This window comes from Podarcis raffonei, chromosome 1, assembly GCF_027172205.1.
Source record: "Podarcis raffonei isolate rPodRaf1 chromosome 1, rPodRaf1.pri, whole genome shotgun sequence".
Taxonomy (NCBI): domain Eukaryota; kingdom Metazoa; phylum Chordata; class Lepidosauria; order Squamata; family Lacertidae; genus Podarcis; species Podarcis raffonei.
The window spans coordinates 53,258,195-53,279,383 of record NC_070602.1 but is presented as its reverse complement, the minus strand read 5'-3'; the positions used below and the strand labels follow the sequence as shown (position 1 = coordinate 53,279,383).

The window sequence follows — 21,189 nt, the reverse complement described above, 5'->3', positions numbered from 1 at the left end:
GGAGCCTCAGCTTCACGATCTGTCCTTCCAGTGAGCACTCAGGGCTGATTTCCTTCAGAATGGATCAGTTTGATCTTCTTGCAGTCCATGGGACTCTCAAGAGTCTCCTCCAGCACCATAATTCAAAAGCATCACTTCTTCAGTGATCAGCCTTCTTTAAGGTCCAGCTCTCACTTCCATACATCACTACTGGGAAAACGATAGCTTTAGCTATATGGACCTTTGTTGGCAAGATGATGTCTCTGCTTTTTAAGATGCTGTCTAGGTTTGTCATTGCTTTTCTCCCAAGAAGCAGGCGTCTTTTAATTTCGTGACTGCTGTCACCATCTGTAGTGATCATGGAGCCCAAGGAAGTAAAATCTTTCACTGCCTCCATTTCTTCCCCTTCTATTTGCCAGGAGGTGATGGGACCAGTGGCCATGATCTTCGTTTTTTTATGATGAGCTTTAGACCACATTTTGCGCTCTCCTCTTTAACCCTCATAGTAGCAGATACCTTTTTTAAAAAAATAATAATGAAAAAGAATGGTAGCGCATGAACCTTCTACGTAAGAAGGGGCTGACCGAATATCAGCGTTCCTTGCGGGAAGCCAGCTCCTGATTCGACCGCAGCAGAAGGGCGAACGAGAAAGAGAGTGAGAGAGATTCCTGAATGTGACTGACATCACTCGCTCCGCTTCTGCGCCGGTTGCAACGACACCTCCACGACGGCAGGGGCCGCTGTAGGCAGAACGGGGGGCAGATGCGCCATCTTCCCACCGCCGCCGGAAGCCGCGCGCGGCCTGACTAGGCGGTTCCGCTCGCTTCCGCCCGCGGGTTGGAGGTGGCGTGAAAGGGAAAGCGGTTGTTTTCGTCGCAGCTTCAGCCGGAGATTGAGAGAGCGAGAGAGGCCGGCCGTGAGAGGACCATCCGCGGCACGATGCCCACCGTGGAGGAGCTGTACCGTAATTACGGCATCCTAGCCGACGCCAAGGAGACCGCGGCCGAGGTGCGAGCGGGCGGGCGGCTCGGACTGCGCGCGGGGCTCCTGGGCCTAGGCGGCGGCGGGGGAACATCGGCGCCTTTATGCGGCGGAGGCGACTATGGGGAGGGGGGAGAAAGGAGGACGAGCCAGGCTCCCCACTCTCTGCCTCTGCTCACGTCCCTCCCCCCGTCATGAGTCTGGATTCGGACCCCCCCTCCGCTAGAAATCTTCTATTGAGAAGGTGCCCCTTCCTTAGCTAAACAACCTGAGGGTAGGAGCTTGAAATCACGGCTGGGCCGAAGGCTCTTGGCAAAGGCCTGCTTAAAAAATAAAAAAATCCGGTTATTTTTCGTAAAAGGATAAAGAAGAGGTGTTTTGTGAGGGGGGGACGGGACGTGCAGTGTAGTAATCCCGTGCTCGCTTCTCCCAGCGCTCGTTTAGTTCAACGGGGTTTTTTCTCCTCAAAAGTAAACCTGTTTAGAATTGCGGCCGCAGCATCCCACGTGCTGCCTGCTGCGCTTGCTTATAGAGGCAGGGTTGTAGTCGTGTTTATGTGGGCGTTCATTCAGAAATCCATAGTCGCAAGTGATGCGATATAACATCTCATTTTGTATAACATGTAGCATTACGTTGTCGTGAGTATGCATCCCTGCAGCTCAGCCCTATGCATGTTTACTTACCATTCCTCCTGTGTTCAGTAGTGTGTGTTTTAGAATTGTGGCCTTAGAGACTTGTGTGCCATGCATCCTCTTCTAACGCCATTGCCCCAAGGGATGCCCTTTCCCCAGTCCTGTACTGTACTCACTAACACAGGGTTCCCCCCCCCTCAGCTGTTCTTCTTGTAAACATCTGTGTTTGCTGTGTTGTACCTTGATGTGTGTAAAAGACCGGGGGGGGGGGTGTCTTCTTTTTTTGCACTATACTTCCACCCGCGATGATCCATGGCTCTGTCTCCTCCAACACTTGGGGACACCTAGCAGTAGGTTATGAAGAGCATATAAAGTATCCATCTAAAATTAAACACTGCACACATAATGGTAAAAGTGTTCAGCTCTTTCCCAGATTAAGCCTGCTCCCCAAAAGCTAGGGCAAATAGGATGATATTGCAGTATTTGTAGAAGATGCTTGCAATGCAATCCTATACATGGCTTACTGAATTGAGTGAAACTTACTCCCATGTACATGGGCATTGGTTTGCAACCTTAGACTTTTAGGAAAAGTGGTTTTCTAGTTATGTAACAGACACTAAAAATAACTTTATGGGTGCTGTTTGGCACATGAGTAGTGGTGGTGAGATCTGCAGTGGATAGTGGTGATTACTCTCTGATATGCCTAAGCTATAAATATCTCATTCTTTATATATAAATTTATTCAGAGCCTTAGAACAGTATTCTGATATTGCAGTAGATTATTGCATCTGTTAACTGCATAAAGCAGAGAGTTTCTATCTTCTGTCTTAGCACAAAGATGCTTACCAGGTGATCTTGGATGGTGTCAAGGGAGGTGCCAAGGAGAAGAGATTAGCAGCACAATTTATTCCAAAATTCTTCAAACATTTCCCTGAACTGGCAGATTCAGCTATCAATGCCCAACTGGACCTTTGTGAGGATGAAGATGTTTCTGTAAGTATTTTTTCATCGGCAGTTAGCACTTGCCTCTTGTTCCTTCTGATTTCATCCGTTCCCCTCTCATCCCCACCCCACTATCAGATTAACCATAAAAAAATTGTGGGGGAACAGAACACTTTTCACTCATAAGGTCTAAACCAGGAGAAACTGCTATTACATCTTTGGGTTATTTAACCAGGATTGGCATGCTTGTCAATTGATTAGTAAATTATTTTATGAAACAAAATTATGGGAAGTTGATAGTGTATTTAAAAAAAATGTACTATATAATCATCTGGGAGCAAGTGTGGGTACCTTTTTTACCTGTTCATCAGGAGTTGGGGTTCATACAAACTTCATTTAGGCACAGGCATCAGTTTTCAAAAAGTATTTTCATATACAGTAGTTTATTTATGAATTTATAAGCTTCTCTTCAACATGTGCTCCCAACATATATGATGTAAAATTTAAAATGAATTAACAAAATAATTTAAATACCAATTTCAAAAGAACAATGCAAACTAGCAAAACCAAAACAGGAATGACTCCCAAAGGCAGGATGAAACTACATCATCTTTGCCTGTTTACAAAACAATGACATAAAGTGAGAAAGTTGTACAGAAAAGGTTCATCCTTAAATCTGTTTTAGTTGTTAAAATGTTTAGCAACAGTGCAAGAGGAAATTTGTCATTTTAAACTTGTCTGTATTGTAGTTTTATTTGGGTGTGTGTTAACCTCAGTAGATATTGATACGACTTTTAGACTGTTCATCTGTTGTACTGTGATGATCTAATGACAGATAAGCATGTCATATTTACATATCTACCACAAAGTAAGTCCCATTTTCAGAGGAGCTTCCTCCCAGGTACATTGACATAGGATTTCAGGCTAAATCCCTTAGCGGAGCCACATGGTAGCCTTAGGCCTCTTGCAATTAAGTAACGGTGAACATAAAAACTGACAGGACAATCAGACAATAGATTGTGTCTGACTTTCCCAACCTTTTTTTTTTTTTTTTTTTTTTTTTTTTTTTTTTGAAGCTTTATCATCTGTGTAAGAGAATTTTAATTCCTTGGTTGGTGAATGTGTGTGTCTTTGTTTTGTTTATAGATCCGGCGCCAAGCAATCAAAGAATTACCTCAGTTTGCTACCGGTGACAACCTCCCCAGAGTGGCAGATATACTCACCCAACTTCTTCAGTCAGGTAGAAGAGATTGGTGTTTGTATTTGTAACCTTACAAGGTGTAATCAGAGCAAGGTTATAGATTCATTGCTATGGTTGTATTCCTTAACCATCTTGTTTTTTCCATGTCAATATTTGCAGTTCTGTATTTTAAGAGTCTTCACCAGCCCATAACTTTTGCTGTCTTACCTACCATTCAAATGGTAGGTAAACACTCTGACCCTCCTTTGATTGAAAACTCAACATGTACAGGGAGCTGGCAATCCGTACATTCTAAAAGGTGCTTGTCAATCTTGACTCGTGCTAAAAGGTACATAGTCCACAGTGCAGGAAAGGGCTATGCTAATGTACCATTGCAGGCAGAAAAGCACAGGCATGCCTCAGAACCAAATGGAACCCCTACCATTCTGTGTCTTTCACTAGAAGGTGCCCTCTTCTAGTGCACTGGCACAGCAGCTGGTACACCTACTCTGGCTAGTGCAGGAATTCTTCATGCTAGCTTCTTGGGGAAGAAGTATCCACAACCTCTAGGTCTTTGTCTTAAAAGCTGCATAGGTTTGTTGGAAACAATGCTGCTTCACATGTTGCAATGAAACTTTTTGCTTCCTACAGTTAAATGGGATAGATAGATGTATATGGCTTCTAGACATTGGCTGAAATCCAGTGGTGTTCATTCACTGGTGGAATGTACACTTTTGGCAGAATGAATTCCTTCTCCTGCCCCTATCACCTAAAGCAATAGATTCCCTCTGGAGCAGAGGGGCGGGTGCAAGGGGATATAAATGAAGGGGGAGGTCTGCTTGTGTGGTGTTGTATGTTGCCCATTGATTAAACATTGTTGTCTTTCTAAATTTGTTCTGAGTATAAGCTTTCATGAGCATGCACACTTCTTCAGATATTCTTCAGTGTGCATGCACACGAAAGCTTATACCCAGAACAAACTTAGTTGGTCTCGTAAGGTGCTACTGGACAATTTTTTTCATTTATTTCAACCACGTCAGACCAACACAGCTACCTACCTGAATCTAGAATTGTTGTCTTTGTGCTTGTTTCTGTTGTATTCTGCTTCTTTTGTTTGTTTCTGTTGTAAAATAAGCAGTGTTATTTATAAATTATAAATTATTTATAATATTATAGTTTATAAAGAATATTTTTAAAAACAGTGCTCTCAGGTTAAAACCTGGACATGCTTTGATTAATTTTTGCAAACCACAATATGGATTATAAGAATAGTATTCAGATAACAGAAGAAATGGCAAAATGATTAAAGAAGCAGTTTATTAATCAGATAAGACAGACCCGCTTTGAGGAAGATGGAAGTCTATTGGGGAAGATAAGGAATTGGGAATTAAGAATATGGTGGCATAAGTTCTTTTGTAAGAACATATGGTTTTATGGATATATGTATGGGGTTTTTTGTTTTGTTTTTTAATCATATTTGTTAATTTCTTGTATGTGTTTGCTAAGCAAGAAAACTAATAAAAAGCATATTAAAAAATAAGCAGTGTTATTATTATGCTATCATTGTGCATGGTGTTTTACAGGGAATGTTTTATATGCTTCTTGGAAGGGAATAAACATAAGTCAGCTGATGCAGCTTTGTATTTGTACTGCTATGTTATCTGCCTTCTGTTTTTCAGACGATGGTTTTGCCACTTTCATTCTTCACCTGGTTCTTTGAATAATTTCTTATCACATGAGATTCTAGTTTGTGTCGATTTCCAGTGCTTCACTTTATTTAGCTAGAATTAAAAATATTTTTCATCTTTAATTTTCTCTTTTCCCCAGATGATTCTGCAGAATTCAACTTGGTTAACAATGCTTTGCTAAGCATATTTAAGATGGATGCTAAAGGTAAAGTATGCCTTATATCCTGACATTTACAGTGGTGCCTCGCAAGACGAAAAGAATCCGTTCTGCGAGTCTCTTCGTCTAGCGGTTTTTTCGTCTTGCGAAGCAAGCCCATTGACGGATTAGTGCTATTAGCGCTATTAGCGGCTTTTAGCGGATAAGCGGCTTAGCGGCTTAGAAAGGGGGGGGGGGACCCGTAAGAACTCGCAAGACATTTTCGTCTTGCGAAGCAAGCCCATAGGAAATTCGTTTTGCGAAGCACCTCCAAAACGGAAAACTCTTTCGTCTAGCGAGTTTTCCGTCTTGCGAGGCATTCGTCTTGCGGGGCACCACTGTATAAATTGTTTGTACGCTCTGTTGGATCTTTTGGGATGAGAATTGACTATCGTTTGGGAGATACAGAATAGTTACCAGTCTGAATACCTTTTTGACAATAATAATAGAACAATTTGCAAAGATACAAAGAACATAATTTTGTGTATTACAATAGATAGCTATTCCAGAGGAGGGTATAGATCTTTTAGAAGCAACAGGATTTTTTCTACTAATGTGGTATATAACATTTACAATTATTTATGCCATTTCCATGTAGCTGACTCACGTTATTCTTTGGCGATCACTTGTAGCCAAGTAAGATTGTCTTCCATAAACACGGTTTTAACAGTGCGTCCGTAAATGACGGTGGAGGCCAGTTCGGGATCCACATGTCCTTCCACAGTGGCAACATGGGTTTCCAGGTGGGAGTTGATCACAGTGAGGGTTTGCCAAGCGTGCCTTCCTCTTAGCACGTTTCTCCCTTTTGTCCTGAGCTTGAACGTCTTCAAAGCCTATGACACCTTTAGTAAAGGCTGTTCTTCATTTGGAGCGCTCACAGGCAAGTGTTTCCCAATTGTTGGTGTTTATACCACATATTTTAAGATTTGCCTTGAGAGTCTTTAAACCTCTCCTGATGACCACCAGCATTACACTTTCCATTTAAAAGTTCGGAATAGAGTAGTTGCTATGGAAGGTGATAATCAGGCATCTGCACAACATGACCAGTCCAACAAAGTTGATGTTGAAGAATCATTGCTTCAACACTGGTGATCTTTGCTTCTTCCAGTACACTGGCATTAGTTTGCCTGTCATCCCAAGTGATGTGTAAAAAAAATTTGGAGACACCGTTGACAAAATCTTTTGAGGAGTTGGAGATGGTGTTTATAACATATAACATATGTTATATAACATATACTTGGAATACTCAAATATCTAACAAAATTATATTCCTTTCAATTGTAAAGGGATGCTTATATGATATTTATTTCTATTTTAGGAACACTGGGTGGTTTATTTAGTCAGATTCTTCAAGGAGAGGATATTGTACGAGAAAGAGCCATCAAATTCCTCTCCACAAAACTCAAAACACTGCCTGAAGAGGTGTTAACAAAAGAAGTAGAAGAACTCGTACTAACAGAATCGAAGAAAGTGAGTACATTAGTTTAGTTAAATTACATTCTTCATAACAGAATTGCTTCCTATCAGAACACATTAAGTACCACCTATGGGTGTAAATTAAAAATGCAGCTAATAGTGTTGCTTCACCAGTTCAAGATTCTGAAACATTTTAGTTGCGTCTAACAAAGGTATGCTATTTTTCCTGTTGGGTGGTTGCTGACCCCCCCCCCCAAATGAACTATCAAGACTACAAACATTTTTGTCTGCTTTGGAGAATACCTAAGTTAGCTATCTAGGGGGGGTGATACTGGAATTGGAGGAATAAATTTTACTACCTCACATACCATATGTGTAGGAAACACGTTGTCAAGCCACTTGGTAATGTTACCTATCTAACATCTATTGAATCTTACATTTTACATTATCTAAAATTGAATATCAGCTTTGCTAATAAAAAGACTATAATCTTCGTATTCACTTTTGTTCACAGCCACATAAGGGTCATTTTCCATTTAGTGGTGGAGACGCATCCAAGTGATAGCTAGCATTTATTTTAAGATGGAGAGAAGCCATTGTTCCTTAATCCCATTTTTATATTTGCTCAGAGAAAAGTCCCACTGAGTACAGTAGGGCTTTGGCCCAGGTAAATTTACAAAGGTTTGCAGCCTTAGACCCATTGTATTAAATAAAACAAGTTAATTTGCAACAGCACTTAGGTTCTGTGTGGCATAATGTACAAAGTGTTGGATTCAGAATGTTCGCCCAAGATTCAAATTCTGCTCAGATAGGAAGCATTGGGGGAGATCATTCCATCTGACTTTTATTGCATGGAAGCTTTAATACTAAAGGAAGAGCTTTTTAAAATGGTTTGTACACTGAAATGTGCTGTAAAAAAATTAAGCGAGGAATGATCATTTGCAAGGGAAAATAACATTTGCAAGGAAAAATAACAAATTCCCACCTGCATTGGTATGATTCTTCATTCTTTTCTATTTTTCTCTTTTCTTAAGGTGCTCGAGGATGTGACAGGAGAGGAGTTTGTCTTATTTATGAAGATACTATCAGGCTTGAAAAGCCTGCAGACAGTGAGTGGGCGGCAGCAGCTAGTTGAACTAGTGGCTGAACAAGCTGATCTTGAGCAGACCTTCAATCCATCTGACCCCGATTGTGTGGATAGACTCTTACAGTGTACTCGTCAAGCAGTCCCACTTTTCTCAGTAAGTATTTATGGTGTTTTGTTTTTTAAGTGTTGTGACTGTTGTGACAATACAGCATGGCTGTATTGGTTGTGTCAGAATGGCTATCCCATAATACAATACCATGGTACCTCGGGTTAAGTACTTAATTCGTTCCGGAGGTCCGTTCTTAACCTGAAACTGTTCTTAACCTGTAGCACCACTTTAGCTAATGGGGCTTGCCGCTGCGCCGCCGGAGCACGATTTCTGTTCTCATCCTGAAACACTATTTCTGGGTTAGCGGAGTCTGTAACCTGAAGCGTATGTAACCTGAGGTACCACTGTACATGACTGTGAAAAGTTGCAAGACCGTTGCATGTGTCACTGATATATATTTATAAAATAGCTTGTATGCTACTTTTGTCCCCTCAAGGACTTTCCCAATAAATAGAGCAAGGCCATCAATTTCATTGGATCTACCCTGAGTATGATTAATGTTTGGTATCACCCAATAAAATCTAGTTAAGATAGATTAAAATCAAGTGCAGAATAAAATTAACCAAAACAAATCAGGGAGGAGACAACAAAATTCAAATCAGATTAAAAACCAAGTGGAATTAAAAGAAGCTGCATTTAAAGCTTTAAAGAAAGGAAACCAACCCATTTAAGGTACCTGTTTGCTAGAGTTGTAGCTTTCCTATCTCTCACTGTATGTAAATCACACCACTGTTTTATCTGAGCATGCTTGCTGTCTAAAATCTTTGAAGGTGTTTCAGTCTTGGAAAACAGTGTCATGTTTACGTAGTAGTATGCTAACTTAATGATCTTGTGATTAAAAAGGCTTTTGGTGCTAGCTGCTATCAAATGAAAAATTGGAATTGTGCAGCAAAGCATTGGAAAATGTTGCTGTTACAGCTGCTATTTTGTTTTTCTACAGAAAAATGTTCACTCCACAAGATTTGTCACTTACTTCTGTGAGCATGTGCTGCCAAACTTGAGTTCCCTGACCACCCCAGTTGAAGGCCTTGATATACAGTTAGAGGTAAGCTAATCTGGAAATATCTCATGGAGCCTGAATTATAGGTATCCAAGGTATGCCAAAAGAAGATAGGAAGAAATTTATTGCTAATTTGGACCACTGACAAGGCTGATTCTGCTTGTCTTATTTTATACTCTCTCCTAAAGTATTACATAGATTTGCTTTTTTATCATGTGTGCTGCTATGCAGAACAAAATTCAAACAATTTATGCATATAGTCTGCAGCCTGAAAGAATGCTGTTCAACTAAGATCCTACAGGAGGCACTATCTTCCACCTTCTAGGCACATTTTCTGATTTGCACTGTCATATCCAGGAATAAGCCCTTTCTTTCTGTCTTAAAATCTGTTCTTTTTTTTATAATTGTCATGGTATAAAGTTGCAACTGTTAATTTTCCAGTGGCTTTTTTCCTCTCTCCCCACCCACTGTAGGTGCTGAAACTGCTTGCTGAGATGAGCTCCTTTTGTGGAGACATGGAAAAGCTAGAATCGAATTTGAAGAAGCTTTTTGATAAACTACTGGTAAGAGGATTATTAGTCTTAAGAGAGAGAGTGCAAGTTTGTAATTAGATTTCATTATGCCTTTTATTTTATTTGAATTGAAAAGCACCTAGTGTAATGATAGTACTTCCAGAGGGATAACCATGTTGTAATAGCTAATTGCTTTAGCAGATTTGAACACCAGATGTTGACTAATTTTCATACACAGTGTGTTTACAAGTGTGAAGAAGTTCAATTCTCTGTGGATAGCACAGCACTTGAAAGATGCTTGAACAGCAGCCGGGAGGAAATACATGCTTGGCTTCAATAGTAAAGGGCATGGACTCACAAATTGTGTCCAGCTTTGGTAGCTAGACCACCAAACCACAGGTGGGGTACTGTTCTCATCCTCCAACATTGGGCTCCCCCGCCCCCTGCCTTGGTGTAATCTGTAAGGGAGCCATAAATTTGTGGGGCTGGGTGTAGTCTTCCCATCTCTGTCTTCCTGTCTTCCAAGTGGGCTGCAAGAGGAGGATTTATTATTTATAATCTTTTGCATACTGCCCTTCATCCAAAGATCACAGGGTGGTTTAAATTATAAAAACACAAAAATATATACAGTGGTACCTCGGGTTACAGACGCTTCAGGTTACAGACTCCACTAACCCAGAAATAATACCTCGGGTTAAGAACTTTGCTTCAGGATGAGAACAGAAATTGTGCGGCAGCCGAAGGCCCCATTAGCTAAAGTGGTGCTTCAGGTTAAGAACAGTTTCAGGTTAAGAACAGACCTCCGGAATGAATTAAGTTCTTAACCCGAGGTACCACTGTATCACAAAAGCTAACAATAACCCCACACACCTTTTTTTTAAAAAGTCTCTGTCCTGTGGTCTGATTACTGAGGGTCCCCACCACCACTTCTTTAATCACTCCCTTTCCCCATGTTTCCATCTGGGCTCCCTTCACCAATGTGAAATTGGGGAAGAGTCTGCCCACCCCTGTAGTAGGCAATGGGAATGAATTCCATCTGAATACATGCCTATGTCTTTGTCTTGCTGCCGAGGAGAGAGTCAGGAGGAGAGCAGGGACACTGGAATGGATAAACATTCTGCAGAGGTCAAGATGCAGTGGAAAATGGCAGACAAAAGCCGACTAATCTTGACTGAGTGAAGTAAAAGGGAACATTTAAAATGCTGCTACCTACTCTCACTCAGTCGGAGAAGTAGAAGGGAGGAGCAGGGACAGAATAATAGGGGAAATGTTGGCAGTTTGTGTGTTCTGGTTTTTAAAAGGACAAATATGGCTTGAGATTGCACCCTAATTTTGACAGCTGGGATTAAATATACTTGGCTGTGCAACCATGTTTGTGAACCTCTTTCGGAAGGAGATTTGGTAACGAATACATAGTTGAGGCAATGACATCTTAAATACTAGATGAAGTAACAAGTGTCAATTCTTCTGGTTTCTGTTTCTCAGGAATACATGCCACTCCCTCCAGAAGAAGCGGAGAATGGGGAGAACGCTGGCAATGAAGAGCCCAAATTGCAGTTCAGCTATGTAGAGTGTTTGTTATATAGCTTTCATCAACTAGGTCGAAAACTTCCAGACTTCCTGACAGCCAAGCTGAACACAGAGAAAGTGAAAGACTTTAAAATCAGGTAGCATTAAAGTGTATGCATGTGCAGACTTCATTAGAATAGCAGTAATGGAGTCATGTAGAATCCTGCTGATCTTTTCTCTGCCAATTATAATTAACCATATGATTAATAAGCAAGCATTAGCCAATAATAGAAAAGGTTAACTAAGACTTCAGACTGAAAATATTGAAGATACTGTTCCTAGTTTTCAGGGCAATAGGGAAATGTCTATGTCAGAATAGCTGTATAGCCCCAAACTGACATTTCAAACTTGCTTCTGGCCCTCTAAAATTAATGAGAGAATTCTTCTCAGTTTTCTTATTAAAAGTTACTTGTTGGATATGTCATATTGTCTTTCTGTAACTCAAACTAGCCTATACTTGTATAGCAATGAAATGAATAGTTTACTGGGCGGTGAAACAAAATGCCTTTAGCTTTTTAATATGCACTGAAGGCTTATCAAGTATAAAAGCTGTAATGCTTCCAACAAAGAATTACCTTTACATTCATGACCTGTAGCATATTAATACTCAACTGCAATTTAAGCTGCTCTTGAAGAACTCATAAAGGGCTCACATGTTCCGAATTCTCAGATCAAATGGCACTTTGACCAATAGTAACCGAAATTAATTAGTGGATTTTAGTGGATCTCAACATTTGTGTCCCTTGGTGACCCTAGGTTAGGGCTTTGCTCTGAGGTTTTCTGCTAACCTCCATGTGAGATTTCCTCCATGCCTTTGTTCCATAATCAGTTTCTAAAATTGATAAAGGAGTGGTTAGATGCCAAAGACTACATAATTCTTTCAGATTTCTCTTCAGCATCAGAACAATCTTCTCCATGGTCAGTGACAGCATCTGGCATCCTGGGGGTAGGATCCATCCTTAACACTTGCCTTAGACACTTTGATTCCCTCCTGCCCCCCGACCCAGTGATCCAAGCAGCACAGAGTCTACCCAGCATTTAAAATTGGCATTATGGGAACTTTTTCATATATATATATTTGCATTTTCTATTTTACATATACAAATGAAATAAAAACATAAACATATAAACCCCTTTATAAATCAGAGCTTGCCGTCCACTGCCATTCCATGGTAACCTGGAAGTCATTATGGGAAATTTTTCATGGTAGCTGTCGCAACTAGGACCCCCGGTAGACTAGAGAGCCAACTTTGATTTTAGTCGCATTTGGCACCAGCTTGGCTGCAGGAGTTGCCGGAAGGAGAGGTACAAGGCACTATCCATCCGTCAAAAGGGACTCCACTCTGGGTTTGTGTAGGGTTTACACCTTAGCCTTTTCTTCTCCTGGAAATATCCTTCAAGGCAGTGAAGGTTTAGGATCAAAGTTCCGCTTCTCTCAGTAAAATGTTCTTGGTTTTGATTGATGTTTAAATTATATTTGATATTAAAAAGTCTTGATTCATAAATCTACCCCAAAGTTCATTCCTCTATAGAGACACCTTTATTTAGGACATTCTACATAAGGTCTCTTACTTAGGCAAATTCAGTTTGCCAAATGTCTTTCTGTTGAGGCTTTTCTTTTTTCAAGATACTAGCAGTTTTCCTTTTTATCAACTTGATTTCACTGTGTGTTGCATAACTTACTGTTCAGCTATTCTCTTTTGTTAAAGATTACAGTATTTTGCTAGAGGACTGCAGGTTTACATCCGACAGCTTCGTTTGGCGCTCCAGGGCAAAACAGGAGAAGCATTAAAGACAGAAGAGGTATGTAGTCCTCTGTGACGGCAGTACCTTAGCTGAATTTACCATAATGATTTTATCGCAGTATAGTCTGATGGATAAAGCTCGTGACAGTGGCTTTGATCAGTAGTAACTGGGGGTGTTGCTCACAAAAAATAGTTTTTCCAAATTGCCCTGTGCCTTCTGAAAATCTGCTCCCAAGGGTGGTGAGACTGTCAGGATATGATATGGGAGCTGCACAAAAGGGGAATTTATGAAAATCGGGGATGTCTTTTTCCATGAGCAGAAGTATCTCTCCACTTAAGCAAGCAGCCTTGGATTGAACTAATTGAAGAGTGTCACTGTATCGCTTCTATTTTTATGCATCCACTCTGTTTCACAGAGAACAGAAAAGCAGTGTGTTGCTAGAAGTGTAGCAAGAGGGGCGGGGGGGGGGAGGTTTTGCACCAATCCTCCACATAAGCCAGTGTGCCATAATGAAACTACATGTGCATGTGATTATGCATGAAAGATTCCAGACTCTAGCAACTGGTTGTGTTTCAGATGGAAAATAGTGTTGTTCATTTAAAGAAAAGAAAAGAATGCACTGAGCTTCATTGGAAACATCTTAAATATAGACTTAAAAACAATTTAATTTTAACATTTCTAAGATAGCCTTTCTCCTTTTTTGCAGAACAAAATTAAAGTGGTTGCGCTGAAAATTACAAATAACATCAATGTTTTAATCAAGGTAAGCCCTTCTATATTTTATTACTGGATTTGTTTAAAAAGGATGGTTTGGTGAAGATATTAGTCCTGAAGCTATTTGTGACCAGTCAATTCTGTGGCCCTAACTCTGTTCTTTCGGGAAACAGTAATACTGTTCCAGTAACTTTTGCTGGGTGCTGCTCAGCCCAGTCAGATGGGTTGCAGCAGCATTATTATTATTATTATTATTATTATTATTATTATTATTATTATTATGTAGATTCTTTCCTCACCCTGTTGTGCTTGAGCATTATACCAAACCTGTAGGGAAATTTAGTCTGTTTTCAAAAACAGTGCAGGAAACATGGAATTTGATCAAATCCTTTACAAGAACATAAAAGAGAAGTGAGTGAGAGAGAGACTGAATTAATACTTAATGCTGATCCTAACGATGGATTTTCCCAAATGTGGATTTTGGAGTGATTTTTTTTTTAAATCCAGGAAATCTGTCATCATGCAATAAATTTTGAATTGGGGAACTTTAGTTTTTAACATCTATTCTTCAGCTGTTTAAAGTACTATTCCCAGAAACATATAATTCCTATTTTGTCTCTAGGATCTCTTCCACATTCCCCCTTCATACAAGAGCACAGTGACGCTGTCATGGAAACCAGTACAGAAATCTGAAGCTGGGTAAGTTAGCAGTGAATGACTTCCAACTATTTATGTATTTCTCTCTTGTCTTTCTGCCCTCCAGCAGATCTCTGTTAATGTAATGTTGGAATCTTCTTTTAAATCTATTTATACATCTATAAAGATATGCCAAAAATGTTATTCTGCACAAGTTATGATTTTGTATACATTCATTCATTGATTGAGTCAGTGTGTTTGAACATCCAAAGGAGAGTTAAGATAAAAGGAATAATAGAATTGTAGAGTTGGAAGGTACCTCGAGGATCATCTGGTCCAACCCTGCAATGCAAGAATCTCAGCTAGAGATGGCCACCTAACCTCTGCTTTAAAAAGAATATACTTTATTTAGCAAAACAAATAGTCGCTTCAGCAATTGTAATAACTTTACTCTGGAGAGAGAGAGATGGGTTGGGATCCAGAGAAGTTCGGCAACATGTTCCCATGCACACAGGAGAAGTACAGGGGTCTGATAATCTTTGTGTTCCTTCTAGAAGTACCCACTCCTGATGAGGAGCTGCTCCAAAGAGTCCTTAACCTTTCAGAGACTACTGCTGCTAGAATAGGGAGAGCTACAAATACTGCATGTCTGAGCAGAATACCATATGCAGTGCCTGGGATCCTGGCATCTTGGTCCTTAAAAAGATGCCTAACCTAGGAGTCACCTCTTCTCTAGGCAAAACATAAGGCTACCTAGTATCTTCTTTACTTGAGAATAAAGAGATGGTGGGCTTTTCTTTTTATAAAAATAAACATAAGCAAGCTGCTTTTATATTTTTCTGCTGTTGGTGTCTAGAAATTGAGTAAAAGCCCACCTGTTCTTGCAGAGGAGTGAGCTTTTCCAAATCCTAAACCACGGTAACTAAGATGGTATCCTCCAGATGCTACTTGACTTGTAACTCCCATCATCCCTGGTCCGTAGCTGTGCTGGCTGGGGCTATGGTGAGATGGTGTCCAGCAATATCTGGAGAGCACTTTGATTACTTACCCCTGCTCTAAGAAAAATAGAAGCTTTGGTTGTTAAGGTGATGTTCAGTTTTATCGATTTTGTGACGTCGTATTTGCTGAAATCTGCCCTGAGTGCTCTCATGTTATTTTAATTTTTAATTTTACACACAAATGGGCTAGAGAGTAAGGTAATAGGAATCTTCTTGCTTTGAAATGCTAGGAATTTTTGTTCTGTGCTATTAATGTTGCATGTCTGTAAATTAACTTTATACGAAAAGCCTTCATTAAGTTTTCCATTGCTGTACATATTGGGTTCATTTTTTTTTAAGTCGTACTTGTCTCTGCAATATTTTTCCCCCCTATTTTCTTTGAAGGCAAAAAAGAGCAAGTGAGGATGCAGCTTCAGACTTGCCAACAAAGAAGGCTCCAGCAGGACCAAAAAGGGATGCCAGGCAGATATACAATCCACCCAGTGGGAAATACAGTAGTAACCTGGGAAATTTTTCTTATGGTAAGCGTTGCAAGAGATTGTGTTATTCTCTGCAGGGGAGAAATAGGATTCTGTTTTGTGTTGTAAGATGAGTTGCCAGGCTCTGTTGCCTTTGGGTGGTGGTGTTCTCTGGTATTCCTGTTCATGAATTTTGTGTGTGCTTTTTTGAGATACAATCTTGGCATGATTTTGATTTAAATATCATATGAACAATGTCTAGACAGGTATAGCAAGCCTGTGGCCCTCCAGATTCTATTGGACTGCAGCTGTTGTTAGTCGAGCAACATTTGGAAAGCCTCAGGTCTCCTGTCTGTGGTCTAGTACAAGATATTTATTTTTGGTCTCATTGGCATTTACCTGTATAAAATTTCAACCTATCACATCCAATTCTTGAGTCAGGTTTTATTCACATTGAATAGGAAGGGGGGGTTGTAACATGATAGGAAACTCTTCATTCAGATTTATGGGAAGGTCTTCCATGCCATCACTTAATTCTTTCATGAAATAGCAATCCAAACTCGTATTCACTATGCCAGACACTATGCAGACCCTGCAGCTCTCATATGACAGCAACGGACCTGATCCAGGCTTCTTTGCTTTGCCAGCCTGAGCACTGGTGCACCACAAAGGCTTTTTGATCTGTCCTCCCACCTTCTTTCCTGGCCAGGGCTGTAGGAGTGGCAATGACTGTATTGTTCAATGAATCTCTGCCACTGTTGGTCAGTAGGGTAGGACTGCAGCCTACTATAATGCTGGAGAAACGAAATAAGAATTGGAGAGATCACTATAAGCAGCTTCAATTAATGCCCTTTCCACACAACATTTTTTTCTCTTTAAAAGGCATTGTTCAGCTTTCTCATTCAGTTAAGGGCTAAAAAAATGGTATGTTTGATACTCATTCACAAACTTTGGCTTTCATATGCAATCAGTGCTTTCATATACAATCTGTTTATTTAACAAAGACATTGTCTGGATTCAAAAGAGTCTCATAAGTGTATATCGGCAATTAGTGCTTCATCGGAAGTTCCCCAGAGTTTTGTAAGTGGCTTGTCTAGTGTTGCAAACGACTGCAGGCATAATGAGGAACACTGGAAACTATGACGTGGACACTTCCAGAATAGTCCCCTTTGATTCCAACACTTAATAATATACAGGTAGTCACATGTTCCATAAGTGGTAAAGTTATTTTCTATTCTGTTAAACAAGTTCTGCAAATAAGTGATTAGCCTACCTGTACCTGTGTAGCATAATTGGGGGGGGGGTGGAGAGAGCCAGTTGACTTGCCATTTGCAAAACCTTTATTGGAATGAGTTATTACCATAGCTAAACTGGCAAGCGCCTATTTTCAAGTTTGTGTTCAGCTTAGACATCTTGCAAGCTGAAGTAAATTGCTGACTATACCTTCCACTATCTCAAGTTTGTATGTTTTAAGAGTAAAGGATGGTTAAGAAATAATGATAACAACAGACGTGCAGTATGTGTAAAATATGTACATACAGAGTAATTATACGGATTACTACTACTTTTTCTATGTATCAGAGACTTTGATGTTAAAATAGTTTTACTGGATAAGGAGGGGTAGCACACATGAACATGCTAAATATTTCATACTCAGCCTTGTTTCAGAGTTGGGAGGCATATACGAGCAGGTTTATATTCTGACTTGAAATATAGTTACCATAGGAAAAGCTATTCAAAGGCAGGTTCACACTGTCCTATCCCTTGAGTGGTTGTGTAACAGGGAGAATGTGGATCAAGCCTTATGTGAACTGGGCAGTATGCGCTGGGAGCTGGTGTGGTTCTTACTGGTCTTCCTTCACACAGTTGGACTCCGCATCTACTTGATTAGAGAGTATGTTGCAATTCTTACTGACATGTTTGTTTAAGTGCCACTTGTATTTAAAAGCTAGAATTATAACTAGGGCTAGTTGCTGTTTTCCTTCTAGTCAATCAGAGATCTATATGTTTTAAAACAGACTTTTATTTCTCTTTATTTTCAGAGCAGAGAGGTGGTTTCCGTGGTGGACGAGGGAGAGGATGGGGTGGCCGTGGTAATCGCACTCGTGGAAGAATCTACTAAAATCAATGGTGTTTTCATTGCCATGATCATCTTTCAAGTCTTGATGAATTGCCTGGAGGGCTGCATTGTTTAAAGAACTGTCTTCTGCAAAAGACTGATTTAAATGTTCTTATACCTTTGTATGTATGATCTACTTTTCTAATGGACTGCAGACTCACCCACAGTGAAGCTACAACTGTATTTTTGGATGTTTAGCAGCTGGCAGTTTGAGTTTGTGTCTGGGTTTGTTTTTTAAGCATCTTCAAGACTTATTCAGGAAGAAAGCATGGGTTTTCCTGCTGATGTTACATTCATCTATAAATATGGCTATACAAAGTAGGCTCCTTAGTGTACAATAATTTTCATATGCTAGATAAGAGGTGGAAATGTTATAACTGAAGTTGAAATCAGCGGTAACCCTTCTCCAGACAAAATCGTATTTTTATTTTTTGCAGTAAGTGGGAAAGAATGATATTGCAGAAAAAGTAGTATAGGCTACCAGTGGTAGCATTGATTGTTGATAGGAATCCTTGATTTTCAAAATGTGCAACATGGATGCAGAAGAATCTGTCCTCTTTATCATAAGTCAGTCCATTTACTTGTTGGGAAGGGTGGGAGGGAGCAGGGAAGACCAGGTGTTAACGTGAACACATTTTGCTCTTCTCCATATTGTAACATAATGTGTGTTTTGCAAATGGCTTTTTAAATGTTCTCTATAAATGTGTGTGTGCATATATATATTTATATATATGCCATAAAATTATAGTGAAAAAGAATAAAACTGCTAGAAATGCTACCCCAAGAATGGCAAATTTGTGATGCTGTAATAACTCTTTCTTGTTAAAGAGCTTGGATCAGTTTAGCCCTTAGAAGAAGCTCTTTTGTTTTTGTGTTTTTTGTTTTTTTAATTAGTTAGGTACCTGTGTTTACAAATATTAAGCATGGCATTAGGCACTTGAAATTACTGCTATTCAGTTGCACTTGGGTAAAAAGTTAAAACATCTTGGTAAATCTTACGTAATAATGGAATCATCGTAGTGATAAGGATTCTAGATATTTTATTTAAAATAATATGATGTAGCAAACTTGATTCTCACCTCCCCCCAAAAATATTTCCCATTAAAAATGTATGTTGGGTCCTTAGGCATGGGAGGAGGAAGAGTGAGCAGCATAAAATGTCAATATCAGTAACAGATCATAGGAAAATTTATAACACTGCAGGAATGTTGTAAGTTACCCAGTGTCAGGCTTTATTTTAAAAAATTGCATATTCATTCTTCGCATCACCCCCCATTCCCCTCTAGAGTTTGATGCCTGTACTGAAAACCAACATTTTGTACAAAGCATATTTCCAGCAAGCCTCATGTATATCAGAGAGAAACAGTTTCTAAACTGGACAAATAAATCATTTTAATCATTCTTTGGGCCCCATCTGTGCTATGAATTTAAAGCAGTATCCTACCACTTTGAACAGTCATGGCTTCCCCCTGCCAAATAATCCTGGGCACTGTAATTTGTAAAGCAGGCTGAGAGTTCCCTAGGGAAAGCAACTGATTGTTAAAGCACTCTGAGAATTGCAGTCCTGAGGAGAATAGGTGTTTCCTAACAACTCTCAGACCCTTTAACAAACTACAGTTCCCAGGATTCCTTAGGGCAAACCATGACTGTTTAAATCAGTATGGAACTGCAGGTGAAGCCTTGATGTGTACAACCTTGTTTCGTTTTTCTTTCGATGGCCACAAACATGATTCTAATTAAAGAGAAACATCTACATCTATTCAGATTTTTGTTTTAGAAACTGGCCTGGTCAAAGTACAAATAATTGATCAAAATGGATTTTGAAATATTTTTGGTTAATTCAGTATGCTTCATATTTTGGTTACCATGGCAATTTGAGGTCCTTTAATAATGTGAAAGCCTAACTTTTAAGGATGGGCATTGAGTGATTACTACTGTGCCCAAGTATCTTTGGACAGGGAGTGGGGAGGGTCCCCTAGGTAACAAATTGACTAAAAACTATTTCTATTCATAAATGATGTGCAGATTGTCCTTAGAAACAGCTAGCTTTTTCACTTTTTGTTGTGGCTGCAGTTACTTTTTGGAGACACCCCTTAATCACATTCTCTTTGTAAAATTTCCTTTATGCCTTTGCAATAAATCCATTTTGTAATTTTGTTAGTGACTTCTTGTTGCTTGGTCTTTTTTAAATGATAGCTTCCTGAAAACACACTGGACTTTTAACAAAATATGTCATCTCTAGGATTTAGGGATAATCTAAATGTAAACCATTTTTGTGTGTTCTTATGAGTTTGGTGTGATGCAAAAGAGAGTTAAATATAATTAATTCACTTAAAAGAGCTTGGTTGGGTGTTGGTGATTCTCTACTTGGCTCAGTCATCAAGGGATAATGCATTTGCAGCATGGTGCTTTTGCATAGAAAAAGCAATGCTCATCTGAAGAAGGTAAGAGTGCAATAGAGAATTTCCTACAACAGCAACATCCTTTCTCTTCCTCGTCATTCACAGCAAATTTACAGTGCTCTTGGATAGGCAGATTGTGAATAGGATGGCCAGGTGAGGGAGGGGGTTCCTGCACTTCGTTGTGAACAGGGATTTCAGCAGGTGTAGCTTTCATGACAAGCCACTCCATCTTCTACACAACTATTATAGGTGCGGGAAGGTTCTGTCTTCTTTTTGTCTTACTGGCCTCCCTAGTTAGGAATGAACATGCCTGAAGACCATGTTGGTAGACATTATTGGGACGCTGCCTTAAACTGAATTAAGTCATTGGATCTTCTAACTCTCTACTGATTGCCAGCAATCCTCTGAAGCCGTTTGGGGGGTTGCAAGAAGGCTGCATGAGGAGAAGGGAAGCCCCATCGTGAAAGATCCATACCCTTGGTTTTGACACCTGAGGTGTATATTTTTAGGACCCACCTTACATTTTTGAGATGGTACATTGTTTTTACTTGTTTTTAATGTAGTCTGCCTCGGATCAGAGGGTGAAGGACATGTAATAATGTCCACTCACACAATCACCCATTCTATGTATTTCTAAGGGTATTCTATAATCCATAGCTATATTCCTGGTCCTGCAGTTATGTTTAATCTTTAGCCATTGACAAATGAGTCTTTCTTTTCAATGATGCAATGACTTACATAAATCTCTGGATGGTTAGGAATATTCCTAAATTCTGGTTTGAAAATCCCTAAATTCTTGTATCTTTAATTAGTCCTATTTGGTAA

At 39.7% G+C, this 21,189-nt stretch overlaps 1 protein-coding gene across 1 annotated transcript; it reads left to right on the top strand.

The window, feature by feature from the left end:
* The first annotated feature begins 784 nt into the window (after positions 1 to 784).
* API5 (apoptosis inhibitor 5) lies at positions 785 to 19,788 on the top strand. Its single transcript, XM_053387663.1, has 14 exons — positions 785 to 987; positions 2,424 to 2,585; positions 3,681 to 3,774; positions 5,542 to 5,607; positions 6,917 to 7,068; positions 8,049 to 8,255; positions 9,151 to 9,255; positions 9,684 to 9,773; positions 11,208 to 11,389; positions 13,001 to 13,094; positions 13,744 to 13,800; positions 14,374 to 14,450; positions 15,770 to 15,906; positions 17,886 to 19,788. Exons 1-14 carry the CDS (start codon positions 919 to 921, stop codon positions 17,963 to 17,965), a joined length of 1,572 nt encoding a protein of 523 aa, XP_053243638.1. The 5' UTR covers positions 785 to 918; the 3' UTR covers positions 17,966 to 19,788.
* The last annotated feature ends 1,401 nt before the right edge of the window (positions 19,789 to 21,189 follow it).